The sequence below is a fragment of the Taudactylus pleione genome, unplaced genomic scaffold, assembly GCF_031769625.1.
Source record: "Taudactylus pleione unplaced genomic scaffold, aTauple2 ptg000004l, whole genome shotgun sequence".
Classification (NCBI taxonomy): domain Eukaryota; kingdom Metazoa; phylum Chordata; class Amphibia; order Anura; family Myobatrachidae; genus Taudactylus; species Taudactylus pleione.
Genome location: NW_028284407.1, coordinates 4,794,798 through 4,822,780, shown reverse-complemented (window position 1 = coordinate 4,822,780; position 27,983 = coordinate 4,794,798). Strand labels below are relative to the sequence as shown.

The 27,983-nt window shown below is 44.9% G+C and overlaps 1 protein-coding gene across 1 annotated transcript in view; it reads right to left on the bottom strand.

Annotated features, from left to right (window-relative positions):
- The window catches only part of RAPGEF4 (Rap guanine nucleotide exchange factor 4), a 168,657-nt gene that overhangs the window by 47,316 nt on the left and 93,358 nt on the right, over positions 1-27,983 (bottom strand). The window contains exon 18 of the mRNA XM_088468239.1: positions 10,675-10,821. Coding sequence (XP_088324365.1) covers positions 10,675-10,821 — 147 coding nt within the window. The remainder of the gene's footprint in view (positions 1-10,674; positions 10,822-27,983) is intronic.

The following is a 27,983-nucleotide window of genomic DNA, read 5'->3' as shown; positions in this document are numbered from 1 at the left end:
GGAAAAAGAAGGCTGCAGTGCTACAGAAATCCACAGAAGACTGAAAAAAAGTGTATGGTGAGCATACATTTGACTATAGCAATGTCAGAAGGTGGATGAAGCATTTTCAATCGGGAGAATCGTCCGTGTGCAACAAACCTCGTGGTGGCAGACCATCAACTGCAGTGTGTGCTAAATCGGTTCCAAAGCAATTAACCAGGGATCATAAGGCCCAGAGGGTGGAAGTGTGCAATGACCTTTTGACCAACTTTGAAGCCAACCCTGAGACGTTTTTGGAAAATGTCATTACAGGAGATGAGACCTGGGTATTCGTTTATGACCCAGAAACAAAGACCCAATCCAAGCAATGGAAACACCCAAGTTCACCTAGGCCAAGAAAGTTTAAATCACAGCGATCCACAACGAGCCGTAAACAAAGTCATGGCCACATTCTTCTGGGATTGCTGAGGTGTTATTCTCATTGATTACTTGGAACCAAACCAATCAATCAAGAGTGATCGATACATTATTACACTTCAGAAGCCATCTGCAAAAAAAGGTCAACAATTCCACTGTCAAATATCATTTTACACCTCGACAATGCAAGACATCACACTTTGATGGCAATATCTGCGGCCATTGCCAAAATGGGGTGGGCAATAATTTCACATCCACCATACAGTCCTGATTTGGCCCCTTCTGACTTTCATCTGTTTGGCCCTCTCAAATACTGTCTCCGGGGTCATCATTTTGAAGACATAGAGGTTGTTAAAAATGCCATACGTTCCTGGGTCAAACACCAACCACTGGAATTTTTCCAAAGTGGATTCACAGATTGGGTTGAGAGGTGGAGAAAATGTTTGAGGGCAGATGGTGAATTTTTTGAGTAGAGTCATTCTGTTACTAAGACTTCAAAGTATTTACTGCAAATTTTGAAATCTGTATCTATAATAAAATTTGAGTTGTGAGCATTTAGGCATTAGTTTTTGAACAACCGTCGTACATGAGTACACCTTCTAATATAATTCCACACCCCTCCTTCCCTGTGTCCTGTATAGTCCTCATACAATACATGAGTACACCTTCTAATATGACTCCACACCCCTCCTACCCTGTCTCCTGTACAGTCCTCATACAATACATGAGTACACCTTCTAATATGATTCCACGTCCCTCCTTCCCTGTCTCCTGTATAGTCCTCATACAATACATGAGTACACCTTCTAATATGACTCCACACTCCTCCTTCTCCGACTCCTGTATAGTCCTCATACAATACATGAGTACACCTTCTAATATGATTCCACACCCCTCCTTCCCTGTGTCCTGTATAGTCCTCATACAATACATGAGTACACCTTCTAATATGACTCCACGTCCCTCCTACCCTGTCTCCTGTACAGTCCTCATACAATACATGAGTACACCTTCTAATATGATTCCACGTCCCTCCTTCCCTGTCTCCTGTACAGTCCTCATACAATACATGAGTACACCTTCTAATATGATTCCACGTCCCTCCTATCCTGTCTCCTGTACAGTCCTCATACAATACATGAGTACACTTTCTAATATGATTCCACACCCCTCCTTCCCTGTGTCCTGTATAGTCCTCATATAATACATAAGCACACCTTCTAATATGATTCCACACCCCTCCTTCCCTGTCTCCTGTATAGTCCTCATACAATACATGAGTACACCTTCTAATATGACTCCACAACCCTCCTACCCTGTCTCCTGTACAGTCCTCATACAATACATGAGTACACCTTCTAATATGATTCCACGTCCCTCCTTCCCTGTCTCCTGTATAGTCCTTATACAATACATGAGTACACCTTCTAATATGACTCCACGTCCCTCCTTCTCCGACTCCTGTCCTCATACAATACATGGGTACAGCTTCTAATATGATTCAACACAGAGAATACACAATATACAAACTACAAGATACACAGAGAATCATAGGGGTATATTAAATCAGGCGTAGGGTTTACCGTGCAGAGAAAAACTCCGGGTTTCACGCACAGAGCTATTCAATTATTCAGCATTTTTCCTGCGCTCTGAACCCGAGGGAAGCGCACGCTAACCCGTACAGTCCGCGCAAAGTGCTGGAATCTATGGGGCATATTAAATTAGGCGCGGGCTTTACCGCTCAGGAAGAGCTCTGGGTTTCACGCCCGGAGCCATTCAATCATTCTAATGTAAACCTGAGGGTAGTGTGCGCTAGCCCATAGGTGCCGCGCAAAATGGTGGAATATATGTATTTCCCTGTGTTTTAAATGCAGAGGGTGCATTTTAGCACAGATTTTTCCTTACAGCTCCTGAGGCTAATTGAATCGGGCTAATTGAATCGGGCAGTGCTGGCAATTAGCTGCTAATTGGATAAGCCCCATAGAATCCATACATTGTTCTACCCCACTCATGAGAGTACCAGGCTAGGCAGCCGTCTTGGGCGCACTACATAGGTTACAATATGTGGCATGAGCAATACCTGGAGATATGAAGCATCAAACTTACATACTGTAGTTACAAATAAAACATTAAATATGCCTTTTGTAAGCTGTCAATGGCATCTCAATATTTTTGTGTATTAACCATACTGTATACTTGTCGATTACATTGTTGCAATGCATAAACATATATCTCTGCTGCGAAACACATACACTATATATAACAATGTGTGGAAATAAACACTTCATGCATTCTGCTAGGTGTATATATTCTTTATTAGAAAATAATTCTGCGACACAGGACAAACTATAAAGAGATACTAACCTGAATAATACCCCTTTTACACCAGAGCAAAAACCTGGGTTTTTGCTGGGTCTACCCAGGTCGCAGCTCAGTGTAAATGGGTCCCTGAAAAATAACCTGGGTCAAGTGACCCAGCAATTCAACCCAGGTAGCTACCAGGGTTGGACCCAGGATGGATCCAGGTAATGATGCAGTGTAAACGGTGCAACCCAGGTTATCTGACCTGGATCATGCCTAAAATGAGCGGATTGGTGGTTGTCGAGCATTCACCTCCCACTTTTTATGACCTCACAGGTTTAGCAGGGCAGACCTAAGTTCAGTGTGAACAGGGCTGACCTGGGAGTAACCCAGATGAAAGGTGCAGTGTAAATGGGTCTGACCAGGGTTGGAACCATGTCCAAAAACCCAGGTCGGACCTGGGTTTTTGGTGGAAAAGAGGTATAAAGGAACAGCACGCTGTGGTGTATACGTATGGCCGCGGCAGCCAGATTACTAGCTTACACAAAAATCTGTCCGTGTATGGCGATATCTGTGCATCAGCATGCGGATACCCTTTCTACAACCCTACGGAGCACAAGCATTGGCCTGTTTGCTGTGGGTCCTTATTCATTCCTAGCAGCTTTGAAAAAATGTAAGCCCAGTAATGATTTACTGTATTATACTGTAGTAGCCTTAAGCTGGCCATCCACTATACAATTATCTGTCAGATATCTGTCCAATCTGGCTGGTTGGAATGAAAACCTGGTAATGTATGGGAGCCAATGACAATCGTTAATTTGCTCACAAACACTGGAAAATAGCCAAAAATGGTCGTTTAGACAAATTGGTTAAAACACACAAATGTAACCAATTTGAACAATTTTTTTGTCCTTTTTTTCAGTGTTTAAAACCATATGATCGACTGTCATTGGCTCCCATATATTACCAGGTTTTCATTCCAACCAGCCAGATTGGACAGATATCTGACAGAAAATTGTATAGTGGATGGCCAGCTTTAATGTTTATGGATACAGCAGGCTTTTCTTATGAACTGTCCATCGGTGAACATAAAAACTGCAGAGCCGTAATATTCCTGTTATATATTTGTTGTTTTTTTCACTACACACCTACAGATATTAGATTACTCTCTGCTGAACATTGCACAGTCCTCAATAATCTTTTCAAAATAAATTTTACAGCTTTCCTTATACATAACACAAAACATACTGTATGTGCTGCTTAACAGGATAGAACATTTACAGTATCCAGCAATTTCTATAAGGCTACAGCAAAGATGAAATCCATCTGCCACATGTCAATCACCGTTTAAGTGGAGAACTGGCAATCATACAATTACAACTTTCATCTGCCGTTGTATCAACATGAATGGGGATCTGTGAAAGTCTTTGATTGACGTAACTATTTACAACCTTATTAACCATGTGATTATGTTAGAGATTTGAAAGCCATACCACTTGAACAGTAGCGGGTAGACTATGAATATTGGCAAGATTAGCTACAATTTGCCTATGCTTGACCCTTGCTGGTATAAATCAATACACACACACACTAGTGCCATCATTTGCCGGGTGATTAGTGTTGTGCCCAACGTTGTTGTCCCCCTCAATCTCTGCCCCCTCCTCACATCTCTGCCCCCCTTCTTCCCTAGTCTCTCTCCCCTTTTTAACCCGTTTATGTCTCTCCGTACAAGCTCCCTCATCTCTCTCATTCGCCCATTATCTCCTGACTCACTCTATCCCTCTTCTCCATCTCTCCCCCACTTCCCTCCAGCGTTCCCCTCTCTCTCCCCATCTCACTCTTGCTCCTCCCCAACTATTTTATTCTCTCTCCCTCCGTATTGTTTTTGGTGTGGTATAAAAGTTCGACAGTATAAAGGTCGACATTCAGAAGGTGGACTGGTTCTTAATGATGACAGTAAAAAGGTTATTAGGTTGACCATCATTCTGCATACTGTACATATAAGTAGGTCGACAGGGTTAAATGGTCTACACATTGAAAATGTCGAAATTTAACATGCTGACACATTTTTGTTGACACTTTAGTATCAACATGTTAAATATTGACCTTTTCACCCTGTCAACCTAAATATATGTCTGTCTACAGATTGATAGTCGACCTAATGACTATGTCAACCCTTTTACTGTCGACATTCAGAATGTGTTGACATTCTGAATTTCAAACTTTTTAGTGTCGACCATTCAACCATTATCTCTTTTTTTGTCTCTCCACCTCTTTTCGTACTCCAACCTTTTTTCTGTCACTCTCCGCTTCTCTTTCCCCTTGTTTAGCTCATATTTAGTGCCAGTGAGGGGGCCATGGCCCGTAGTAGGTTGCGTTGTTAGAGCTTACCTGTTAATTAATACCTGGTATACACCTGGCTGATCCGCCACACTCTTCCCACTGTTGCCGGTGAACAGTGTCTCGTGCCAGAACATTTGCCTGCTATCCCGTCTGTGTTGTAATTATATCCCACTAACTGTGTCTCACTTCCAGCGACAGATTACGCCGATATGCCAAGGCTGATTGATAAAGGTATTTATTGGGATCGTGCTCAGTTTCTGAGCTCTATTGTTTGTTTGTCCCCAATCCTCAGGGACCCTTACCAATGCAAGTTTTGTATCACAATATAATTAGCTCCACCTGTGGCTCTTTTAAAATGTGTCAGCCAGTAATGGATACACCTGTGCAGCCACTAGGAGATCTGTAAAAGATGCACTGTTAGGGGTCCCTGAGGACTGGAGTTGGGTAACACTGGTCTGGATTATGACTGAAAGGACAACTATGCTGTGATCTGTTTTCTGAGCACTGTAATTAAAACTTATTATATCCCTGGCAGGGGCGTTTCTAGAGAGGAGGGGGCCCGTGTGCAGTCTCCGTCACGGGCCCCCTCTTCTCAGTCAGGCCAGCACCGCACTTATAGACTCTAGGAACTAGAGTGTGCCCAGAGTCTATAGTGCATGAGCAGGTCACCGGGAAAACAGACAGAGCGTCCATTTTCCAGCCGTTTTTATAGCGCTGACACCAGTACGGACGTGGGACTCCGGAGAGGTAAGTATAATATGGGTACAGGGTGTGCGGTGCGGGCCCCCCCCCCGGACCCAGGGGCCCGTGTGCACCGCTCACTGTGCACCAATTATAAATACGCCCCTGATCCCTGGTAAAGGCTGGTGAGTGCCCTATGTTTGGTTGAATATTGAGGTGATTATCGATAGTGACACTAGGGGGACTGATTGTGAGTTGGGAGAAAAGCAACATTTGCATATTTTTGCACAGCCGTTGACTACAAACAAGCAGCAGCGTTGGCATTAGCGTCCATCTCTGTACCAGGCCCCCAGGACCAGCCCCTAGGCTAGCTGCACACCAGCCATTTATTACTGGTAGTGATAGTGCTAACTGAATATATGCACACATACTGCATCGCGCATACAGGGGCCAATGCAATGAGGGAGGACAGCGCCTGGTTGCATAGTTAGGTGCCTAAGTTGCAGATATGTATGACCGCATATATTTGCATTTTTGCGAGCACTTATTCCATAAAACAAAGGTTCAGCACTACTTGTTGACATACCCCCTCCTCCTTCCCCATTATTTTCTAGGTTGATCTTTTATGTTTTGGGAACACATTGCAGTGATTATTTAATTTTAACATCAGCCGCTGTTCTAAAGTAAGGAGGTTGCCATGGTAATAGTGGTGCGTTGCCCTGCATCATGTTTAGATTCTGAATGCCTTACAATATCGTACAATCTAAATACTACACTCTGATGATATTAAAGGGCAAGTGCTTTTCATCTCACGTTTGAAGATTCGGTGTGGAGAAAAATAAATATTCTCTGAATAAGTCATATCATCGCAGCCGCCATGTATCTGACTGGGTCCACATTGGTAAAAAGATCTGCATTTATTGCTACAATGCTTTCCTGTAAACATTACGGTCTTATTCCGCGTACACACCAGACGATAAAAGTGTACGTTATGAATGAGAACCATATCGTTCAACGGTATATCATTTATATCGTCTAGTGTGTATAGTCCAAACGACCAACGATGCGCACTCCAGCGGGTTGTTAACGATATCCCCAGTCGGCTGTACATGCAGCCCAATCTGTGGATATCATGAGCGATGCCACGCTCCCCCCTTCCCCACCCCACCGCAGACAATATCGCTGCATACACACATCGTCTAGTGTGTATGAGGCTTAAGCTCTGGAAAGTGATAAAGTGAACAGTGGTAAACTACCAACCGATCAGCTCCTAACTGTCATTTTTCAAACACAGCCTGTAACATGACAGGATCTGAGTGGCTGGCAGTTTATCACTCTTCATTGAAGATGTTAAAAACAAAAAATGCTGCTGGGAAGCATTCAATGGCCTATCACTGCATGCCTCCTGCGTTTCCTGGAGCTCGCTTTGTAGATGCATTGTAGATTCAATGTAATGGTCACAGTGCTAATTATACACAAGTAGGGCTTCATAGCTGAGGGAGAGGTGGGGCTCTAGTGTCTGTTAAGCAGCACATGCCCAGCTGGAGCTATTGACCCCTGGATGCTGAACACTGTGCAAGGATTGGACACTAGAGGCTGAATCGGCTCTCTAGTAAACAGGAATAGGCGCATGCGCGGTACCTGGAAGTGCCGGGACAGCATTAGTAAGAGAAGGGTCATGGGCAAATAAAACCCCTGACAGCGAGCAGTACAAAGAAGCAGGCAGCTGCAGCCAAGAGCACCCGGAGAGGAAGCAGCCTCCAACCCTGATATGAATGAGGCTGTCATGTGAAAGAGGCATTACAGTGTGTGGCATAATGTGTAGGGGGCATTATGGTGTGTGCCAAAATGTGTAAGGGGCATTACGGGGTTGGGCATAATGTGTTATAAGGGACATTACTGTGTGTGGCATAATGTGTTATAAGGGGCATTATTGTGTGTGGCATAATGTGTTATAAGGGGCATTATTGTGTGTGGAATAATGTATAAGGGGGAGTACTGTGTGATGTAACTTAAATAAGGGACACTACTGTGCTTTAAAATGTGACTAATACCCCTTTCACACATAGCCTAAATACCTGTTTTTTTTTCCCCCTGCTGAGGTACAGTATGGACGGGGGCACCAATCCTTTTTATGTACACAGGGCACCAAAATGTATAGAAATGGCTCTGATTCGGTGTGCACAGATGTGTCCTCCTCTGTGTTCAGTAATCCTGCCCTAAAAAATTCCTACAGTAAACACTTCTAATCCTCTACAGCTGCTAAGATAGGTCTGGGTCAATTGGGAAAATGCATTTCATTTTCTTTATGTGCCACCTACACCAATGAAGTGCCAGCTTTACCCAACAGAACCTACCAAATACCAAATGTCTGACTATGGCACATGTTTGATTCCCTTGCAGGATGAGCTTCGTTGTGTGCATTTTAATACAGATAATGATGTACACCTATATGTTGTTCTAATATTAACTATATGTCTAAGAGCATAGACTAAGGAGTGGGAGGAGTCAGAAATAGTAAGGGGGAGGAGTCTACACCAGGAGGAGGATGCTGACGCTGAGGTGGGCCTGTGTGTTCTTTAAATGCCAGGACCTATTATTAGTCTCAGTCCAGCCCTGAACGTACGGGTTGCAGCATTGTGTTTAGCCTCCACCACTTATCCTCCCCTTCCCCATATTTTTCCTACTTACATGCTCCTCCACTTCCTCCTTTCTTTTCTACTTTTGGTTTCTGTTCCGCTCTTCCCTCTGTAGGACAGTCTGGGTACTCCTCTTTATGGCATGATGTCTCATTCCCACTGCTGTGTAAAGTAAACAGCTGGAGGACGGTTGAGCAGAGTCAGGAACAGGTGTGTAAATCATCTATTGCTGCTGGCGCTATGGCATTAAATGGCATGGAGTGGTAGGCTGACCGCACCATTATGGCCTGTGGCGGTGGTGGTCTTCCTCTGATGTCCACTGCTGTAATGGCCCTGGATCTCTGCAAGATTGTCAACTGGACAAGCAGGGGTGTTATGGCAATACCCATTGCCTCCAGGTCTTCACGCTCCAGATATTAGGTATTGTGGGAGAAACTTACATGTGCAGGTCGCTGAAGGAGGTTGTCATAAAAGAGCAGAGATGGGGAACCTCAGGCCCGGGGGCCGTATAAGGTCCGCGGGATCATTTGTTCTGGCCCTCTGAGCTTTTTTCTGCTAGCCTCGTTTGGCTAGCAGGGTGCCTAGAATAGAACACTGCAGCCAGAATCTAGGCAGTAGTGCTGTCTGGAGCGTCCTTAGGATGCCTCAGAAGGTCACACCATTACCCTTACAGCTCCCCGGAGCACCCTCAGGATTGCTGTAATTACTGGTGACTGTGGCCCCGCCCCGTGTGATATCACACGGAGGAGGCATGGCCAGCACCGGCCCCACGAATAATGTTATATATATCAAAATGGCCCTTGGAAGAAAAAGGTTCCCCACCCCTGTACTAGAGTGATACACGTGGTGTGGGTTTAAGTGCAGTAGGTGCCAGCTACTAACAAACCAGGGATGGGACAGGCAGGTATGGTATAATTCTCTAAACTATGAAGAAAGGAAAAAGTGTGCACAGGGTTTAACAATCTGTGTATTTTAATTTAATTATCAATAATATAGTACTGGTTGCTCCCAAGAATATAGTACAACATGTGGATGAGTCAAAGAATAGACAAGTTTTCTGCGCTGGGGCACTCACATTTAGGTAGTAGGATACATAAAATATTTTCTATAAACAATTCAAGGTCAAGGGCAGGCAGTTAATGAACAAAGCAGAATCCTGTAACAAGCCGAGGTCAAGGCAGGAATCACGCAAAGTATAATTTAGTAACAAGCCAAGGTCAGGGCAGACAAGGAGCAATGAAAAATGCATAAAACTGAGCTCAGGGCTGGGAAAAGAAGCAGAATCTAAGGTCAATCCAGGCCACAAGAGCCACGCTCAGGAGCTCAAGTTGCTAAGCAACGATCATAAACGCAGAGGCTTCCGCCACTGATTCTAACAATGGGTTCTACTATTTAGTATTATTTTGACTTTTTAGTTTACTACATTCCTATAGAACCAATATATTCCACAATGGTGAACACAGTTAGATTTTTTCATCATTCCCATCAGTCCTAGTCCTATTATAATGTTTTAGGTCTATGAGAGGAAAACAGAGCACATGTAGGAAACCCACAACATGGGGGTATAATTCAAACATCATGCGGTCAGTAACCGAACTGAAATCAAACCAAGGGTCACTGTGCAACTAAGTGGCAGCGCTAACCACTGTGCCACCATGAGCTTACAGCGTACAGTGAAAGCAGTAAAAAAAAGGCACTTAAATGTCATTAAATAATTAGCACCTTCGTAATTTTAGTTTTCTTATTTTTTTTAGGACAGCAGTGGACAGTATTGTAATAAGAAAGCAATATTTTACATGTACTATAGGGCATGCAATCACACAGTGTTTGGCAAATATTTTGCTGTATACCCCTCGTAAGTATACAGGATGCTCTTAAATCTAAAGGACCCTTCCATGCATCACTGGCCTCTGAACTTGCCAGAATGATGAATAAATCCCTGACCGCTCATCCGTATTTCCTGAGCAAGTTTCCCGAGTCATCTGCTCAGTAACAATACAAGGACACTGTGCGCTGTGAAGGGCCATTTGTGTAAAGTGAGTTGTTTCCCTGCACGGTGCTAGCTGATCATTTTGGTAATATTTTGGAAAATGGCAGCACTGTCACCCTACGAGGCAGCACCGTAGCCGCCTTCTGCAAAGATCTACTTCCAGCACCCAGCTTGGCCTATTTACTCAGCGGGGGAGCGTACTGTTGTTTGTAATCAACTGAAATTATATCAAACGCTTTTGTAAAACCATTGCTATTTGTGTGTTTAACCTTGAGTTTTTAAATTATTTTCTAGGAGTGGAGGGAATGATAGTTCAAACAGTACCTCCCGCAGAACTGATCTTTACGAGAATCAAGCCTTCCCTGGAACTCAGCTTATCTGCGACGGCTGACAGCACTTCCTTCACCGAGGCAGCCATTTGCACACGTATGGTGGTATATGTGTGATCTATGCAGAACACCTTGAAAAGGACTGTGAAGAAAAAAGAAAAGCCATAGATATAATGAGTACATGAACAATATAGAAGAATAGAATATGTAACAAAACAGTTAATTATTTCCACTTTAAAAATTCAATTCAGCATGAAAATAGAAATGGGATATTTGTTATAGCATAAAAGGTGAATTTTTTACAGTAATGATGAGACCTATTTTATACTATTTACAATACAGTTTTACTATGATTATCACATGTAGGCTTTTTATGACATATTGTCTGCTCTGATTTTCTTTTTTAAATCTGTCACAGTAAGTGGAATTTGAAGTTCAGCCCAATATCAACACAAAGTGGAGGCAGCCATTTTGTGGTCTGAGCCGGCCATTTTGTGGGCTGAGCCAATGTTCAGGAGAATACAGCCAGACAAAGAGCTGCCGCTAATACTGTGCGATGAATGTTCAAACATCTAGAAACATTAAAAAGCTAAGGTACCAGTAGGCAGGGCCGGCTCTAGGGGGTGTTCGACCAGTGCTGTCGAACAGGGGCGCCACCCATACCCATCATCCCGATTTCACAGGGGGCATGGCCTATGGTAATTAGGCCACATCTCCATGTTTGGTCGCGTGTGGCTAAGCCACGCGCGATGTGAGGGCGATATTTGTAGTGCTGGCACAGGGTGCTTCGAACCCTGGAGCCGGCCCTGCAGTAGGGTTGCCAATTATCCGTGATTCCACAAATGACGCTAGCTAATCCCGGACAGGTGGTGTCCTGGAAGTCCAACAGTGAGGCAGAGCGCCATCACTGTCAGTACATCACAGGCTGATCCTCTCTTCTGCTCCAGTCCATCCGGCATCCTCCTCTGTATTCTGGCTACAGGTGGGCATGAATAACTTCGGGATGGCTGTCAGATGTCACCAGTCATAAGTGGCCGCAGGTAGCCTGTGCACTGTGCTATGTCATGTGTTTGGCTGTGCCGCAGCAACATCACAAGGGGTGGTCTTAGAACTTTGCATGACACCAGTGCCAGGGAGTGAGACAATAAAGCAGTAAAAGACATTTGAGGACAACCCTTTGGTGGAAGCAATATAATGAAAGGTAAATTGAAAGAATTTTAACAATATATTGGCATAAACGTGGCATGTGGAGGAGTCTGGTGCACAAAAGGGGTATGTGAAGGAGTCTGATGGCACAAAAGACGCACGTGGAGGAGGTGGGCATGAAATGGGCATGTGGAGGAGTCCGATGGCACATAAGGGGCATGAGGAAAGATCTGATGGCACAAAGGGGGCAGGTGGATGAGTCTAGTGGCACAAAAGAGGCATGTGCAGGAGTCTCATGACCCAAAAGAGGAATGTGGAGGAGTCTGATGGCACGAAGGGGGCAGGTGGATGAGTCTGATGGCATTATGGGGCATATGGATGTCTGATGCTGTATAAGGGGCAAATGGGGGTCTGATGGGCCTTATAAGGGGCACAATGGAAAACCATGGTCCTGGGGAGAGTATTTTTCTATGTTTGACAATGTACATTTTTGGGATTGAGCTTTGACAGCGAATATCACAGTGAGTGGGCACTGACAATGAATATTGCAGGGAGCAGGGGTAAATATTATGGGGAGTAGAGCCTGACAGTAACAATTACAAGGGGTATGTGGAAGCATTTAGTGGTATATAAGGGGCATGAAAGGGCTCTTATGGAAAATAAATGGGTATGTGTGGGCTCTGATGGCATAAAATGCACGTGGAGTAGATGGCATATAAAGGGGCATGTGGGCATAGTTTTTTAACAATGGGGTGGGTTGAGCTATAGCTCCAGTAAATATAGGCCTACACCGGAAGAATCGGATGGAGACAGTGTTAACAAGAAATAAAAAAAAAAGTTCCTGTCCCTATCAGCAGCCATTCGAAGCCCCGTCCATTCATTCCCAAGCCCAGAAAAACTTCCCTGACTTCTGAGTCCTGGGCATAAATGGGAATAGTGACACAGTGGAAGTCTTCACAAGCCCCCCTGCGCTCCATATAGGGGTATTCAATATGAAACGAAAACTTCGCCATCTATGCGGTCGAAGTTTTCACCGCACATCTGAGCTTTTGCCGGCGAAAAAGTATTGGGCGCGCCCCTGATTATACCTGTATTCAATATGAAATCGTCGAAAACGGCACCCGGCGAATGTGAAATCAGCTAAAACGTCGCTGATTTTTGGGGAAATGACCCTAACATCCCCAAAAAGATGCTCTGACATGGGGGGGTCACTCTGGATACCCCCGATTAGCCCTGCTGACGGTTTTTGGGGTCTTTAAATGGGCTCAATAGCTGTTATTTTGGGGATTTGGGAAGGTGGTGAAGAATAGCATTTAGAAGGGTTTTTTGCTGAAAATAAGTAGTCCCAGCAAATTTTGGGAACTTGAAAATGTGGGGGGGGCATATTTAAAAGTTGCTAAAGTGAAGTTTTAAAAAACATGAAAAATCCACCAGGCCGCAAACACCAGCAATGAAAAAATGGGGCATACTTGGGCATACTTGGGCATACTAGATAGTAGCTCGCTAGTTTTTAACTTTGTACCCTCCAATTTTTTTTTTCGCCCCCAAAATGAAAGTGCTTTTTTTGGGGTCTCCTGAGGTTCTTTTTAAAAAAAATTTGACACAGTTTACCTTTGTGGGACTGTCTGAAGGTTGCAGGGTGGTTTCCGAAATGTTGCACCCCAAAACCCAAATTCTGCACTTTTTTTTCGCCACCCATTCATTGGTGATACTTTTTCGCAGGGTCGAATGCAATATACTTTTCGCACCGGCGAAAAGTTTTCAAATTGAATACGGTGCAAAAGTAAAAGCGGCGAAAATGACATCATCCGAGCGAAATCCTCGCAGAAACGAGGATTTGGGTAGGGGATTCCAGTGCTCGGGATCCCAGCGGTCAGAATCCCAACGCTGTCACCCCGACAGGGTTAGGATACCGACACCTGCTGACAAGTATCCTATCCCTAACCCTCCCTTCCCTACAGCCTAAACCTAACCCTCCCCCCCTAGTGCATAACTCTCCCCTTCGTGTCTATCCCTAACCCACCCCTTAACCCCACTACTTACTGTACGGATACAGGGGCTGGGATTCTGACTGGTGTCGGAATTCTGTGTGCCGGCAACACGACCGCCAGGATATAAAATACATCCATTTGGGAGAAGGTGAGTAAAATTTTATGTTGGGGAATATTACTTTAGTGTTAGAATATTCAATCATGATTGGTCTATTGTAACATTTTGCAGTGGTGGAGCAGACACGCTCTTTGCCGTCTTCAGAAGACATTGCATGTTTAGGACAGCTTGTTATTTAGTAACTGAATATAGCTCTATTGTAACTGCTGTGTGTAAATATGCTAATGCTGCAGGATGTGTCTTGTCTAAACAGACACCTCCAACCGGCTTATGTGATCCACTGCTGCGTCCGAGGATCATCTGCAAAAACATTGGCCATCTGAGTGACCCCCAAGTTATGCAGGATGGCCGTTCACTCAGCGGGGGGCCAGGAAATCTGCGTAGCCACTGGCCTCGGCACGCCTTGCAAATGAGACCGACACACCCTTATTTTCAGGAACGCTGGGCGTTGCCACCATTTCCAAAAGGCCACAGCATGTCAATCATAGTGCGGCTTAGGGAGGAGGCTGCAACCCCCGTCGCAGTCAGTGATCGGCACATGCGCAGTCAGAACCTGTGCGTGCGCCGGTCATTAAAATAGGAGTTGTACGTAACCATCGGGTTTACGTGAAACTCTGAATCAGGCCCAATGTGAGGAACATATGGTCATATATATATATATATATATATACACATCTTTATAGTGTTCATTTTAGCACCCTCCATTGTTCCTTTCCTGCCTGAGGTGTCGCTCTCTGCTCCGGTGCTTCTAGCACACTCAGCTGATGCAACAAACTGCTGAGATACAGAACAGAGTGTGCTAGAAGAACCAGAGCAGGGAGCGATATCCAGGAAAAGAGGAACTGCATGGGCTGTGGCAGGGTGCTAGGATGAACACTAATATGCATAGAAAAAGTGAAACTAAGCCCGTCAGCAATTTAATTTCCCAGCATGCATCTCTGCGGGGAAGTCGCTCATTTTTGGCTTAGAACACAGGAATGTATATATTCTCTCTTGTGAACATTCTGTGTGATTCCTATGTCAAGCTAAAGATAGATGATCTGACCCTTTACAACAGGACCACCTGTAAATAAACCCCATTTACAAGTAAACTGACCCATAACAACCTGTGACGCTGCTCTGAAAACTCTTTACGGCCACTTTAACCAGCCAATTTTCTCTGTTTCTTTTGCACTCTGACCTTTGCTGTGGTAATTGATCATTACATTTGTCCCCCCTGCTACAACAACGTGATGGAAAATGAAATCGGCCATAGTGAAAGCAGTCACACTTCACCTCCAGCTCTGCTAGACTCTGACAACTGATGACGAATGACACAATATGAAACAACGGCAGCATACACCAAACACAACAAAACTGTAATAAAAGTGGACGTTGCATAAAAAGTGTCACAGGGTAGTAGCTACGCAAGAACCCTGATTATCCGGGATCAGACTTAACCTTGGTGCAAATTAAGTGGGCCATATTTACCCCAGAGTATTGGGTTTCTACTGTATTCTTTATAGCCTTTCAAGTTTTCCTCATACACACAGGGTCAGATGCAGCATGAGCCCTGCGCCAATTTGTGCAGCATGTTTTGCGTGTATCTTCATACCCATGAAAGAGGCAGCAAACATATTCGGGGAAGAGGGTAAAAGCCGGAAACATAGTAAATGCATTGAAAAAGCCGGAACTACATAGTAAGTGTATTACAAAAGCCGGAAATCATATTACATGTATTGAAAAAGCCGGAAATCCAGAGTAAATGTATTAGAAAAGCCGGAAATCCATAGTGAATGTATTAAAAAAGCTGGAAATACATAGTAAATGTATTAAAAAAGCCGGAAATCATAGTAAATGTATTGAAAAAGCCGGAAATCATAGTAAATGTATGATTGCCGGCATTTTTTCAATGCAATTACTATAATTTCCAGCTTTTTTAATGCACTTTACTATGATCTCCAGCTTTTTCAATACATGTAATATGATTTCCGGCTTTTCTCATACATTTTCTATGATTTCCAGCTTTTTCAATACATGTAATATGATTTCCGGCTTTTCTCATACATTTTCTATGGATTTCCGGCTTTTCTCATACATTTACTATGGATTTCCGACTTTTTCAATACTTACTATGATTTCTGGCTTTTTCAATACACTTTACATTGTTTCCGACTTTTTCAATGCAGTTACTATGTTTCCGGCTTTTACCCACACCCCATATCCGGTGATGAACATTTCCTTAATGCTGGCATTTATACCGGCCTGCACTTGGGAAGCGGGTCGGGCAAGGAATGGGCGGTCTGATATAGAGAGAGCAGTGAGGACGTCTTTGCGCAATTGCAAACACATGCCCGGCCTGTATGTGTGCCTGAGAAAGACAAATAGTGGATGATAATAATGATGGCCATCAGCACTACCGAACTGCTTGTGGTTGGCTGTATATATAATAGTTCACGTGTATTTTGCTTACAAAACAAATGGTTTTCAAAAAGGGCAGTGCACTAGTCTGACATCCCTGGTATAGTGACATTATTCCACACACCATAATGCCCATTACACATTATGCCACACACTGTAATGCCTATTACCAAAGTGCCACTTACATAGTTGCCCAACACCATTTTATGCCCCACAGTAAGGCTTCTAATTACTTTAAAATTACCTGCTCATTGTCAGGGGTTTTATGCTCATTACCAGGGGTTCCATGCTCGTTGCCAGGGGGTTTCATGCTCATTGCCAGGGGGTTTCATGCTCGTTGCTATGGGGTTTATGCTCGTTGCCAGGGGGTTTCATGCTCATTGGCAGGGGGTTTCATGCTCATTGCTATGGGGTTTATGCTCGTTGCCATGGGGTTTATGCTCACTGCCATGGGGTTACATGCTCGTTGCCAAGGGGTTACATGCTTGTTGCCAGGGGGTTTCTTGCTCGTTGCTATGGGGTTTCACAGGAGAAGATGCAGCTTTCAGCATCTACTCCTGCCACTTGCGCTAGCCTAACAGACACTAGAGGTCCTTGGCGGCGGCCATTTTTGGATGGCCGTTTTCAGAATCGGCAGCCCCAAGCCACTGTGAGTCAGCCCTTTTTCACCCCCTGCATTCCGGCACCCGGTGCACGTGCACCTCTAGCCCCCCCCTTAGTTGAGGCCCTGCCTATGCAAACACTAAACAAAGAAGCTGGTGTATATAGCCACAGATGGCACAAAGCAAATCAGTTACCTCCAGATTTCCCATAAACTGGGAATCGCCAGTCAAGCCTGCCACAATCTCATTGGCTACCGTGCTGTCAGTTGGGTGGGCGGGGCCAGAAACTCCAGTGTGTGTATAGCCCCAGGGAAACCCAGTCACTGAAGTGTTTGCAACCTGCCCTCAGTCACAGCAGGGGAGCCAGTGGCAAACACAGGATTTCTAGAGGGGGGTTTCCAAATGCTTGATTTTAGAGTGAGTGTGGCCAGTCCATGAAGAGGGCAGAATTAGTACTTATCCGTCTTTAATATGCATCATACAAAGTATATTGTGTGTCATAATTCCAGCATATATAGGACCAGTGATCACAGTAAGCCATTATATGCAGCAGTAGGACCATCCTGAGCTGAATGTTTTTATATTAGATGTGAGCACCATTCCAGGGCATGGGAGCAAGTCCAGGAGTCTGGGGGAGCAGCAGCAGAACCTAGCACTGCCCTGGATATATATGTATATATTGGGCTCTATAGCAGCACATCCCTAACAGTGAATGTTTTCCAGATCTCCTATTTGGTGCACAGGATATTTATTACTGACTGATACATGTTAAAAGATACACAGGTGGTGCTAATTATTTAATTTGTGATACTGAGCAGAACATGTAGCACTAGTAAAATTCTATTACATTACAATTTCTATTGTGGTCATGGTGTGGGCTGGGGAGGGGTGTTTCCAGGCAGACGGAAACCCCCCCTGCGTTTGTCTATGGGAGCTGCTGCCATGCAACACAAAGCACAATACACAAACCACCTAGCCTGAAGGCGTCTCATGATGAGAAACAGCAATCAGCATAAATCATAAAAAAACACAAGTGATTTACAGACAGGGTCTGTTTGGGGGAGGAAAAAAACCGAGGCATTTCCTGGCCGGTTTCGGGGCATGTTGTAGCCTGCGCCTGCGATCCTATATGCAGATAAAGTGGTTCCGACGGCTCAAATCAGGCTGCCATTCTGTGTGACTATAGGGCTACTCAGATAGGTGACTATGGAATGGCCTGTGACGCTAGCTACGCATCTATACACACTTGCTTGGATCTGCAAAGCCGCCAGTGGCCGTATCTATAGTACATTTCCAGCCGGCTACGGGATTAGCATATTTTTGCACAGCAGCGGTGCACGGGTTCACACACAGCTGCGAATGTATTAGTGTACATCTCTGAATTAGGCGCTATAACTTTGATGTTGTCATGTTTGGCCACGCTAAGAATGGCCTATGTGTTTTTGTACAACGGACGTAATTTGTTTGCTATACGTAACGTTCCCGCTAGGCTGTTTCAGCGGGGTGCTGCGCCCTGCCCTAACCAGAGGCTGACTAACAGGTCCCTCAAAATGGCACCTCTGTGCAGAAGAAGAAATCTTCACCCACAATCACAACTGTAAGGGCTATATTCAATTTGAGGCGAAAAGTCAGAGGTCGGACTTTTCGCCATCATCGCTGTTTTTTTCAATGATAAAGTATCGGGCACGTGCCCGCTTATCCCTGTATTCAGTTAGGATCCGGCGAAAACGGGACCTGGCATAAAGTAAGTATCAAAAAGTCCTGTCAGTTTTTGGGGAAATCATGCTGTCAACCCCCAAAAGATGTCTTGGCATGGGGGATCACTATGGGTACCCCCGATTTGGCCAGCTGAAGGTAGTCGGGGTTTTTAAATAGCAGCGGAAGGTGCATAAATGCAGCTTTAGAAGAAGTGGTGAAGAATAGCACTTAGGCTTCTTTTTAAAAAAAAAAAAACTAGTCCCATCAAATTTGGGGTACATGAAAATAGGTGCAAGCATATTTTTGAGTCCCTAAAGTAATTTTTTTAAAATTCTTCAAAAATCCACTTGCCGCTACCACCCGCATTCTAAAAAATACCTGCCGCAAACTTCGCTAGTTTTAAAGTTTGTCCCCCAACATTTTTTTTTAGAACCCAAAATGAAAGTATCTTCTTTGGGGTGTCCTAAGGATTTATTTTTATTTTTTTAAATTGACACACATTACATTAAGGGGACATTCCAAAGGCTGCAGGCTATTTTTTTTATTCTGCACCCCTAAACCCCAATTTTGCACTTTCTTTCACCACCTAAACAGTGGTGAAAACTTATCCCCGTTTTGTTACAAAGACTTTTTGCACCTGCAAAAAGTTTTTGTAATTGAATATGGGGATAAGTGAAACAGGCGAAAATAACGTCATCGGCGATAAATTATCGCCGATAACCCGTTTTCGCAGGCTAATTGAATACGGCCCATCTTAAATATCTTCATTTCTGATACTCACCTTACAATCTGAACATATAAGATTATCAAATCTAGGATAGATGTAAAATGGAGAGAGGTACCAGCCAATCAGCTTCCAACTGTCATTTTTCTAGCACAGCCTGTAACATGGTTGATACTTTGGGGTAAATTTACTAAGATTCGAGATGGTCCCGATTTTCAAAGTGATTTAACTCGCTGGCATTCGAAAAAAAATTTGGGTGATTTAATCCCTTTTCTTTTACCAAATTTACCAAAAGGCGATTTGATGCTAAACGAGTTTGCCGATGGTGAAGCAGAACGAGATATCTCTCCAGAGTAACTCGTTTTGCAGGAGATTAATGACCTGAGATTGCAGTGTTTTCTCTCTGCTAATCTCTCCTGTGCTAGCAGGATGCACATATCAGTGAGATATGTGTTTGCTGCTTGTGTGTTAACCCTTGTAAAAATGTGAAAAATGTCTAACAAAAAAATTACGTGAGGTCCCAACCCAAAACACTAACCAGCATCGGGCAGTAACATACTGTTACACTGTATTAGGGGCCGTCTTGGATTTCTGAGGAGAACATGGTGGGACACAAAGGTGAGTATTGGATCTTTTTTTTACAGGTAATTCCAATAGGATACTTTACGTTGACAAGTGGACGTGAACATCTGGAACCAGGTGAGTATGTATGTGTATGTATGTAATAAAGCTTTATTTTACAGGTGTGTTGTGTGTTTATTTAACCATTTGTTTACAGGTGAACTACAGGTACCAGTGGGCCCTTAATGCCCCGCATGCTGGTACTTGTGGTTCTCCAAGTACCAGCATGCAGGGGAGGCTTGCTGGGACCTGTAGTTCCACTGTAAAGACAATGATGAAAAATCTTAATTTTACACAACACCAAACACAATCAACCCGCCACCCACCACCAAGGGGTGGCGGGGATAGCCCCGGGCTATCAGCCTAGGCCAGGGGTGCCCTGGAGAGGGTGACCAACTCCCCAGGGATCCCTGGCCTTGGCTGACTAACAGTCAGGGCTGATGCTGCGGCTGGGGGGCCCGGTGAAAGGGCACCCCTGGCTGTGGCATCAGTCCCCCGTTAGAAAGGGTCCAGGGCTGGTTTTAAATATATACGGTGGAACCCACGTCATTTTTTTTCGCCATATATTTAAAACCAGCTCTGTCCTTGCAGCCTTGTGCTGGTTCTTACATTACAGGGATCCCTACACATTTTTTTCCCTGTTATGTTAAGAACCTGGACAGGCTGGCAAGCCCGAGGCTGGTTAGTGTTTTTGGGGGGGACCTCACGTCATTTTTTTTTTTACAATTTATCCCTATTTTTTACAGTTACAGAAAGAAACATACACAAATCACAATGATTTGTGTATGTTTCTGACCATCTCGCAGCTCAGGGGGTTGACAGTTTGAAAAGTGATTTTGAAAGAGAGTTTGCTCCTATCTCACCCGAGCTTGTCATCCCGATTTTTGGAAAATTTGAGAGATGTAGGTTTTAGGTGAAAAGTACTTCCGATATGGCCCGATGGTGATTTGATTCGAGATTGCTATCTCACCCGAGTTTTACGAGTGAGATGAGAGAAATCTCTCTCTAACTCACCCGACTTTGCCTTTAGTAAACTTGCAAGCAGGGAAAAAATCAATAAATCACCCGAGATGGTCATCTCGACCTATCTCGATTGTTAGTAAATTTACCCCTTGATCTCTCTCCAAGATTTGATAAATCTCCCTCATACGCTTAAAAACTTTGTTCTTGTGCAAAATTTGTCATCTAGATGCCTATTTATCAAAAATTCCCCTGTAGCGACAATAAGGCAATTTTTTTATCGATACTTAAGTGATTATTTTTTCTCACTGTTATCACAGCAATTTAGCATAAAATATTGCTGGGGAAGCTGAGCTATACTGAGCTTGTCCGGCAATACAGGCCAGCAGTGGTAATGGTTACCTTACTGTACCACTTTGCTAGACCAGGCTCCTGGAATATGAACGTGCCTAAAGGTGCCCATACACGGTGCTATATAGCAGCCGATCCGACGGATTGGTACAATATCGCTGCTATATCGTACCGTGTGTGGGCATGATATCGGCCAGTGCGCGCTCCTGTGGGGTCGTACATCGCACCTCCAGATCTTACTGCATAAGGGCACATTAAGGCTTTTTGCATATGCGCAGAAGGCCTGATTCAGCAGTGTAGGCAATGTTGATTACGGACACAAATCGAGCCGCGTTGTGCACGTGCAGCGATCGCCTTGCGATTATGGACGCGCAGAAAAATCCATCACAAAGTGAATGATAGGCTGTCAGCATTGGGGGTGGTGAGGGAGGAGTGGTTGGAAAAATGCAGGCGTGTCTGTTTGTTTGAACGCCGTTTCCTGGGCGTGCATAAATTAGTCACTGAGATGCATACACAGCACGAGAGCTCTGTGCGTGCGAGGAGACTTGCGGTGTTTGCGGCTTGTCAGACCTGGTGTAAATGCTCGATGTTGTGCGTCAATGGTACCGATGTCTACGCAGAGGAGCGACATTGATTGGATATTAGAAAGCAGCAGTGGGCGCCTTTATGTTCGCGGAGCTTTGGCAGGCATTAGCATATATTCGCAGCTGCGTTCCGTGCAAAATTGCATCTGCCGTTGCATTAGCATCCACCCCTGAATCAGGCCCTGAAAGCTCCATTTGTAAAGAAATATAAAAGCAATTGAAAAAACCAATATGAAATAAATAAATGTAAACCCAGGGCCGGCACCAGAGGCGGGCTGGGCCGGGGGGCAGGGTGCCATGTGCCCCCCGGGCCGCAGCGCCATGTGGGCCACGGGCAGTCTGTGTCTCTGTGACACAGCTGCCTGCACCAACGGACGGGAAGCGCTGACCGGACGGAGCTACACAGACGGGAAGCGGACGGGAAGCGCTGACCGGACGGAGCTACACAGTGACTGACAAACACACAGCCGCCGGCGCCGGTAGCTGTGTGTTTGTTTTAAGTAGCAGCCAATGAGAGTCTGTCAGACTCTCATCGGCTGCTACTGCGCCCACTGCCGAAGCCGCTCCATCTTCCGGCTCCTGCAGTGGGTAATGGGGGAGACGTCATGACGTCTCTCCCATAATGCAGAGCGGGCCGGCCTGGGAGGACAGACGGAGGAGCGGATGGCGGCAGGAGCGGAAGCGGGGATTCAGGTAAGAATTTTTTCTTTTTTTTTATTACGTGTGTCTACTGGGGGGGGGGGGCACTACAAGAGGGGAGACCACTACAGGGGGCACTACAAGGTGGGGCACTACAAGGGAGAGATCACTACTGGGGGCACTACAAGGGTGGGGGGCTACTACTGGGGGCACTACAAGGGGGAGAGCACTACTGGGGGCACTACAAGGGGAGGGGACTACTACTGGGGGCACTACAAGGGGGGGACTACTACTGGGGGCACTACAAGGGGGAGATCACTACTGGGGGCACTACAAGGGTGGGGGACTACTACTGGGGGCACTACAAGGGGGAGAGCACTACTGGGGGCACTACAAGGGGAGGGGACTACTACTGGGGGCACTACAAGGGGGGGACTACTACTATTGGGGGAACTACAAGGGGGAACTACTACTACTGGGGGCATTACAAGGGGGGGACTACTACTAGGGACACTACAAGGGGAGGGGACTACTACTTGAGGCACTGCATAGGGGGGAGGGGACTACCACTGGAGGCACTGCATCGGGGGACCACTGCTGGGGGCTCTATATTAAGGGCAATACTGGCGGTACTGCATAGGGGGGAGACTACAACTAGGGCCACTATTTAAGGGGCACTGTATAAGGGTTACCACTATTGGGGGCACTACACGGGGGGTGGACTGCTACTGGGGGCACTATATAAGGGGCACTGCATAGGGGGTACCACTACTGGGGGCACTGCATAGGGGGAACCACTACTAGGGGTACTATATAAGGGGCTTACAACTGGGGGCACAAGGGGCACTGCACAGGGGGGACCACTACTGGGGGCACTATATAAGGGGCTTACTACTGGGGACACAAGGGGCACTGCACAGGGGGGACCACTACTGGGGGCACTATATAAGGGGCTTACTACCGGGGGCACAAGGGGCACTGCACAGGGGGACCACTACTGGAGGCATTGTATAAGGGGCACTGCATGGGGGGATCACCACTGGGGGCACTACTGGAGGCCTGCATAAGGGGGACCTCTCCTGGGGCACATGGGGGCACTGCATATGGGCACCGCTACAGGGGGCTGCCCCTAATCTTTATTTTTACTTTACATTAATCCCATATGGACCTGCTTCCTCCCTGGAACACTTGAGGAGGGGCACCCTGGCTACATGCTACTCCTCTGCCAGGGCCGCCTGCATGCATTTGCCCCCCAGGCTAAAAGTTGCCAGCCAGCCCCTGGCCAGCGCTAACATTAGGCAGCTGCCTAGGGCGCCGTCACCTGAGGGGGCGGCACTGAGGCTGTCAGTACAGTAGTAAGGAAGTCTCTGATAGAGACATCCTTATTTTACTTCATGCTGGCAGCGGCAGTGGCGGTTCGATTGGAGCAATCACCCCCCCCCCAGCACAGTTTGTCCGATCATTATCATCTCTCTCCTCTGCATCATTAAGTTCAGAGGAGAGAGATGATAATGGCTGCCGGGCTGTGCTGTGATCGGAGCTCCCGTCTCCCAGTCAGGGGGATGTGTCAGTGACAGGCTGTCACCTGACCCGGGAGGCAGGGGAGGAAGCGATCACAGCCGGCTCCTCACACCCTGTGATCAGCTGTGTGGTCTAAATAGACCACATGCTGATCACTGCTAAAAAAACAAAACAAAAAAACAACTTACCTCTGTCCAGGGACCGAAGATCGGGCTACGGTGATATCCTCCCTCCAGTCAGCTGGTCTCTCGGCTCCTGCACTGTGACTCTGGGGGGGGGGGCGAATTAATCATTAACTCGCCCCCCCTAATACAACAATCTAGATCCGCCCCTGGGCAGCGTCCGCTGCTCCTGCGCTTACCAGCTGTGACTGCAGACATCACTAGTCTGACATGTCAGGTGCAGGGCAGCCAGCAGCAGCAGTGCCAGACGCCAGCCCCCTTCCCTCTATGCATGGTGGCTGCTCCCTCCCCTGGGAATTAGAATATTATGTTCTATGCATACATTTATTCAGTTCATAGTACCAATATAGAGTGATACACTCGGTTTTTAATAGTAACCACGTTTTGCTAAAGAACAGAAACCGGAAGTGATTAAATCAATGATTGATCCCTAATGAGCAATTAGTGGGGCATAAAAGGAAAGACACCCCACCAGAGCAGTATCCCCTTGATGAAGTCCCCGCTGGACGAAACGCGTTGTGGCATTTGATCCTTGCTGCATGAACTATTGAGAAATGTACTCATTTATCTCAGATAAGCTGACTCTTTTATCCATTACTTAATATTTTTTATTCTGTGATTCTGTTGTCTTTTTTATGTGAAGTATTAATTACGCATCCTTTAAACGGACGTGGTATTTTAATACTTTGTCAATCTTGTATTAATAAAATTATATATGTTTTTAAAAAATATTATTTATGAGAACAAAAACACTGTATTTTATTATGTATGGCACATTAGCACTTTTAAACAAATATATTCTACCTCAATATGCTTTTGCACATGCATATACATTAGCACTTTATTCGCATAGGCATCCAATATCCTATGGTCTATTTTCACTAAGTCACTTTAGAATTTGCATATTTCACATCAGTATTAATAAGTCGCTCAACAAGTCAATTCCATTATCTTCATTTACTCTTTCTAGTGCACTACCAGCACTATACCATTATTGACATAGTGAGGTGACGGCCGTATCAGTGGGTTTTTGTCTGTTTATTTATTCAATTATTTATAAGCAGGGCCGGACTGGCCATCGGGCACTTCTGGCAAATGTCAGAAGGGCCGATGGCCAAATGGGCCGGTCCGGTCGAGCGCAGACATACCCAATACTGCAGCACCGCATCCCGGGCAGCGCCATGCTCATCTGTTTACTATGCACGGCCGCATCATGTCGTCATCACGCGGCCGGCGCCTCTCTGTGAGGAACACAATGGGGGCATTAATGTAATGCTAAGCAGTCAGCTCCTGTGATTTATTCAATTTGAGCGAGTCAATAGCCATGACAACCTCTTCCTCTGTGATATCATCTTCTAAACATTCCCTCTGCTGGGTGGACAGCTTTGGTAGCACGGTCTCGTTAAGAAATTGTCTTGCATTTTCTAAATTGGGTGTTTCGGCTGCATATTAATTTTATAATTGTCATTTTTAATATATTTAAGGGTAGACTTATCATCTGGTCATAGTACTTTTAGACTACTATATATCCCTTTTTAGTAACATATAATAATAAAGGTTCAGTTTTAATCATTGTTATCAATTCACCTATTACATTACATTTAATCAGGAGTGCCCCAGACAAGGGAATTTCTTTTCTAGCTCTAGTCTAGAGATTTTTGTATTTAGGACCATCATAAGGCTCAGCCCTAGGACATCTGCTCTTCTCTAGCTATACCACTTCCCTTGGGAAAACTATTATGCTCCTTTGAATTTCCGTATCATCATATCTGCATGATGACAAAATGTACTGATCCTCTCCAGATCTCTCACCATCTGTGTTTGCTCGCTCTACTGAATGTTCCTGGCATTTTTGGACGTCCTCTCGCCACCTCAAACTCAATCTTTCCAAAGCTAATAGTCTTTCCACCAGCCAACGTATCTGACCTCTGTATTCCTGTTGACAACACAATAATAAACCATGTCCCTAATTACAGCAACTACCACACTACAGTATATCTCTCTGCAAGGCGTGATATATCACTACGTGAGGGTCTTTATTTGCACAGAACCACTCTTGGTTTCCCATATCCAAACTGTATCCAAATCCTGTTACAACTAAGAAACACCTCCAGAAATTTGCGGGCAAAACCTTTAATACATCCATTCTTAGGGGCCAATTGAATTAGCTGTGTTAAGAGTAGATTTACAGCTGGTTACATTACCTAGCGCTCCAGGGATCCTCGCTATTAAATTAGAATATGCTTATTGAGTAGGTTGCGCGGTAAGTCTGCATTGTTTTACCTGTGATAAGTGTGAGGAAAAGTGCGGAAATGACCCTGAACCTCCAGAAAAGAGGCCGTAAGCAATGTATTTGGGGTTCTTAAAAGGTGTCATATGATTGTTTTTTTGCAGTTTTTTATTAACAAGGGAAAGTGATATTAAGCAAGAGATTTTCAGTAAATAAAAGCCTCTAATGAATGTGGGGTACAATAGGGATTTTTTTTCTACTTAGCAACCACTCAGGAGGTGCAAACTAAAATCCCACCTGCCTCTACTTTCCCTTTCCGCACAGCCCACATCTTACTCCATTATAAATATATCTGCATGTAAATAGCATGTGGGAAAATGTCAACACTGTGGGGGTTGACATATCATGTGCCTGCTCCAGGGCTCCACGCTGCAGCTCTGTGTCCACCGAGACACTGGGGGAATTGGGCCAAGGAGTAAGGTCTTTTTCACTTGTACTGAGACCCACAATTTGTGATGGCAGCCTTGGTTCCAACTACCCATTCCCTGCCTCATTATTCAATTGTCTCCTGTCAAAACCATTACTAGTGTATATATGCATCCAGGGCGTAGGCAGAACATCGTGGGCTCCATAGCAACACGAAGGGGCCCCTGTCCCAATGCTTTTAGAGAGACACCTCTCTCTGCACCAGTTGTTATTTTTATGCCCATAATAGCTTATTTTATGAATCATAGTAGTGCCCTAGTTTCCAATATGTCACATTGTAGGGTTGCCAGTACATATTATGCCACGCAGTAACTCCAATTCAAATTATGACATACAGTGTCCCCAATTCATAATACGCCACATTACAGTGCCTCCAGTTCATATTGTGCCACATTACATTTTGATATTAAATGCTACATTTGCAGGGCATCTGTTTCTTCATTTTACCATGTCAAACATATAAAGCCATTTCCAACTGCACCTACATACATCTCTTCTCGTCACAATATATCTTCTCCAACGTGACCCCTCACCTACTTGTTATCACTCCCAAAGACAGGACCTTTTCCACTATGTGGAATTCCTTCCCTCCCTGGTCTAACCCCATTGGTCTAATCTACCAGATTATCATACCAAAATGCAGTTAGCTAAAAGCTAAAATGTATTCCCTTTATTTTTAAACAACTTTCAGACCCCTAAACTAACAGTACTGTGTGAGTGGGTCATATAGAACTTTGGATGGAACTGTAGGAACAAATCTTATTGTCCTATGGACTGTAGTCCTGTGCGCACAGCTCCCTTATCTCTACTGGGCTATTTCTATACTGCCGGATGTGCCAACATACATTGACGCAATGCTCGGCAGTGCACATACCTGTATATTCGCCAAATACGGTGTCTGTTGGCTACTCTTGCTCTATTACTTTTTGTATGTTCTTAATTGTAAAGTACTGATGAGTAACCTGGTGCTATATACATATTTTTTAAGAAATAAATAAGTAAATAATACATTTACATTCTATTCAGCTCGATAATACAAAAATTATTGATA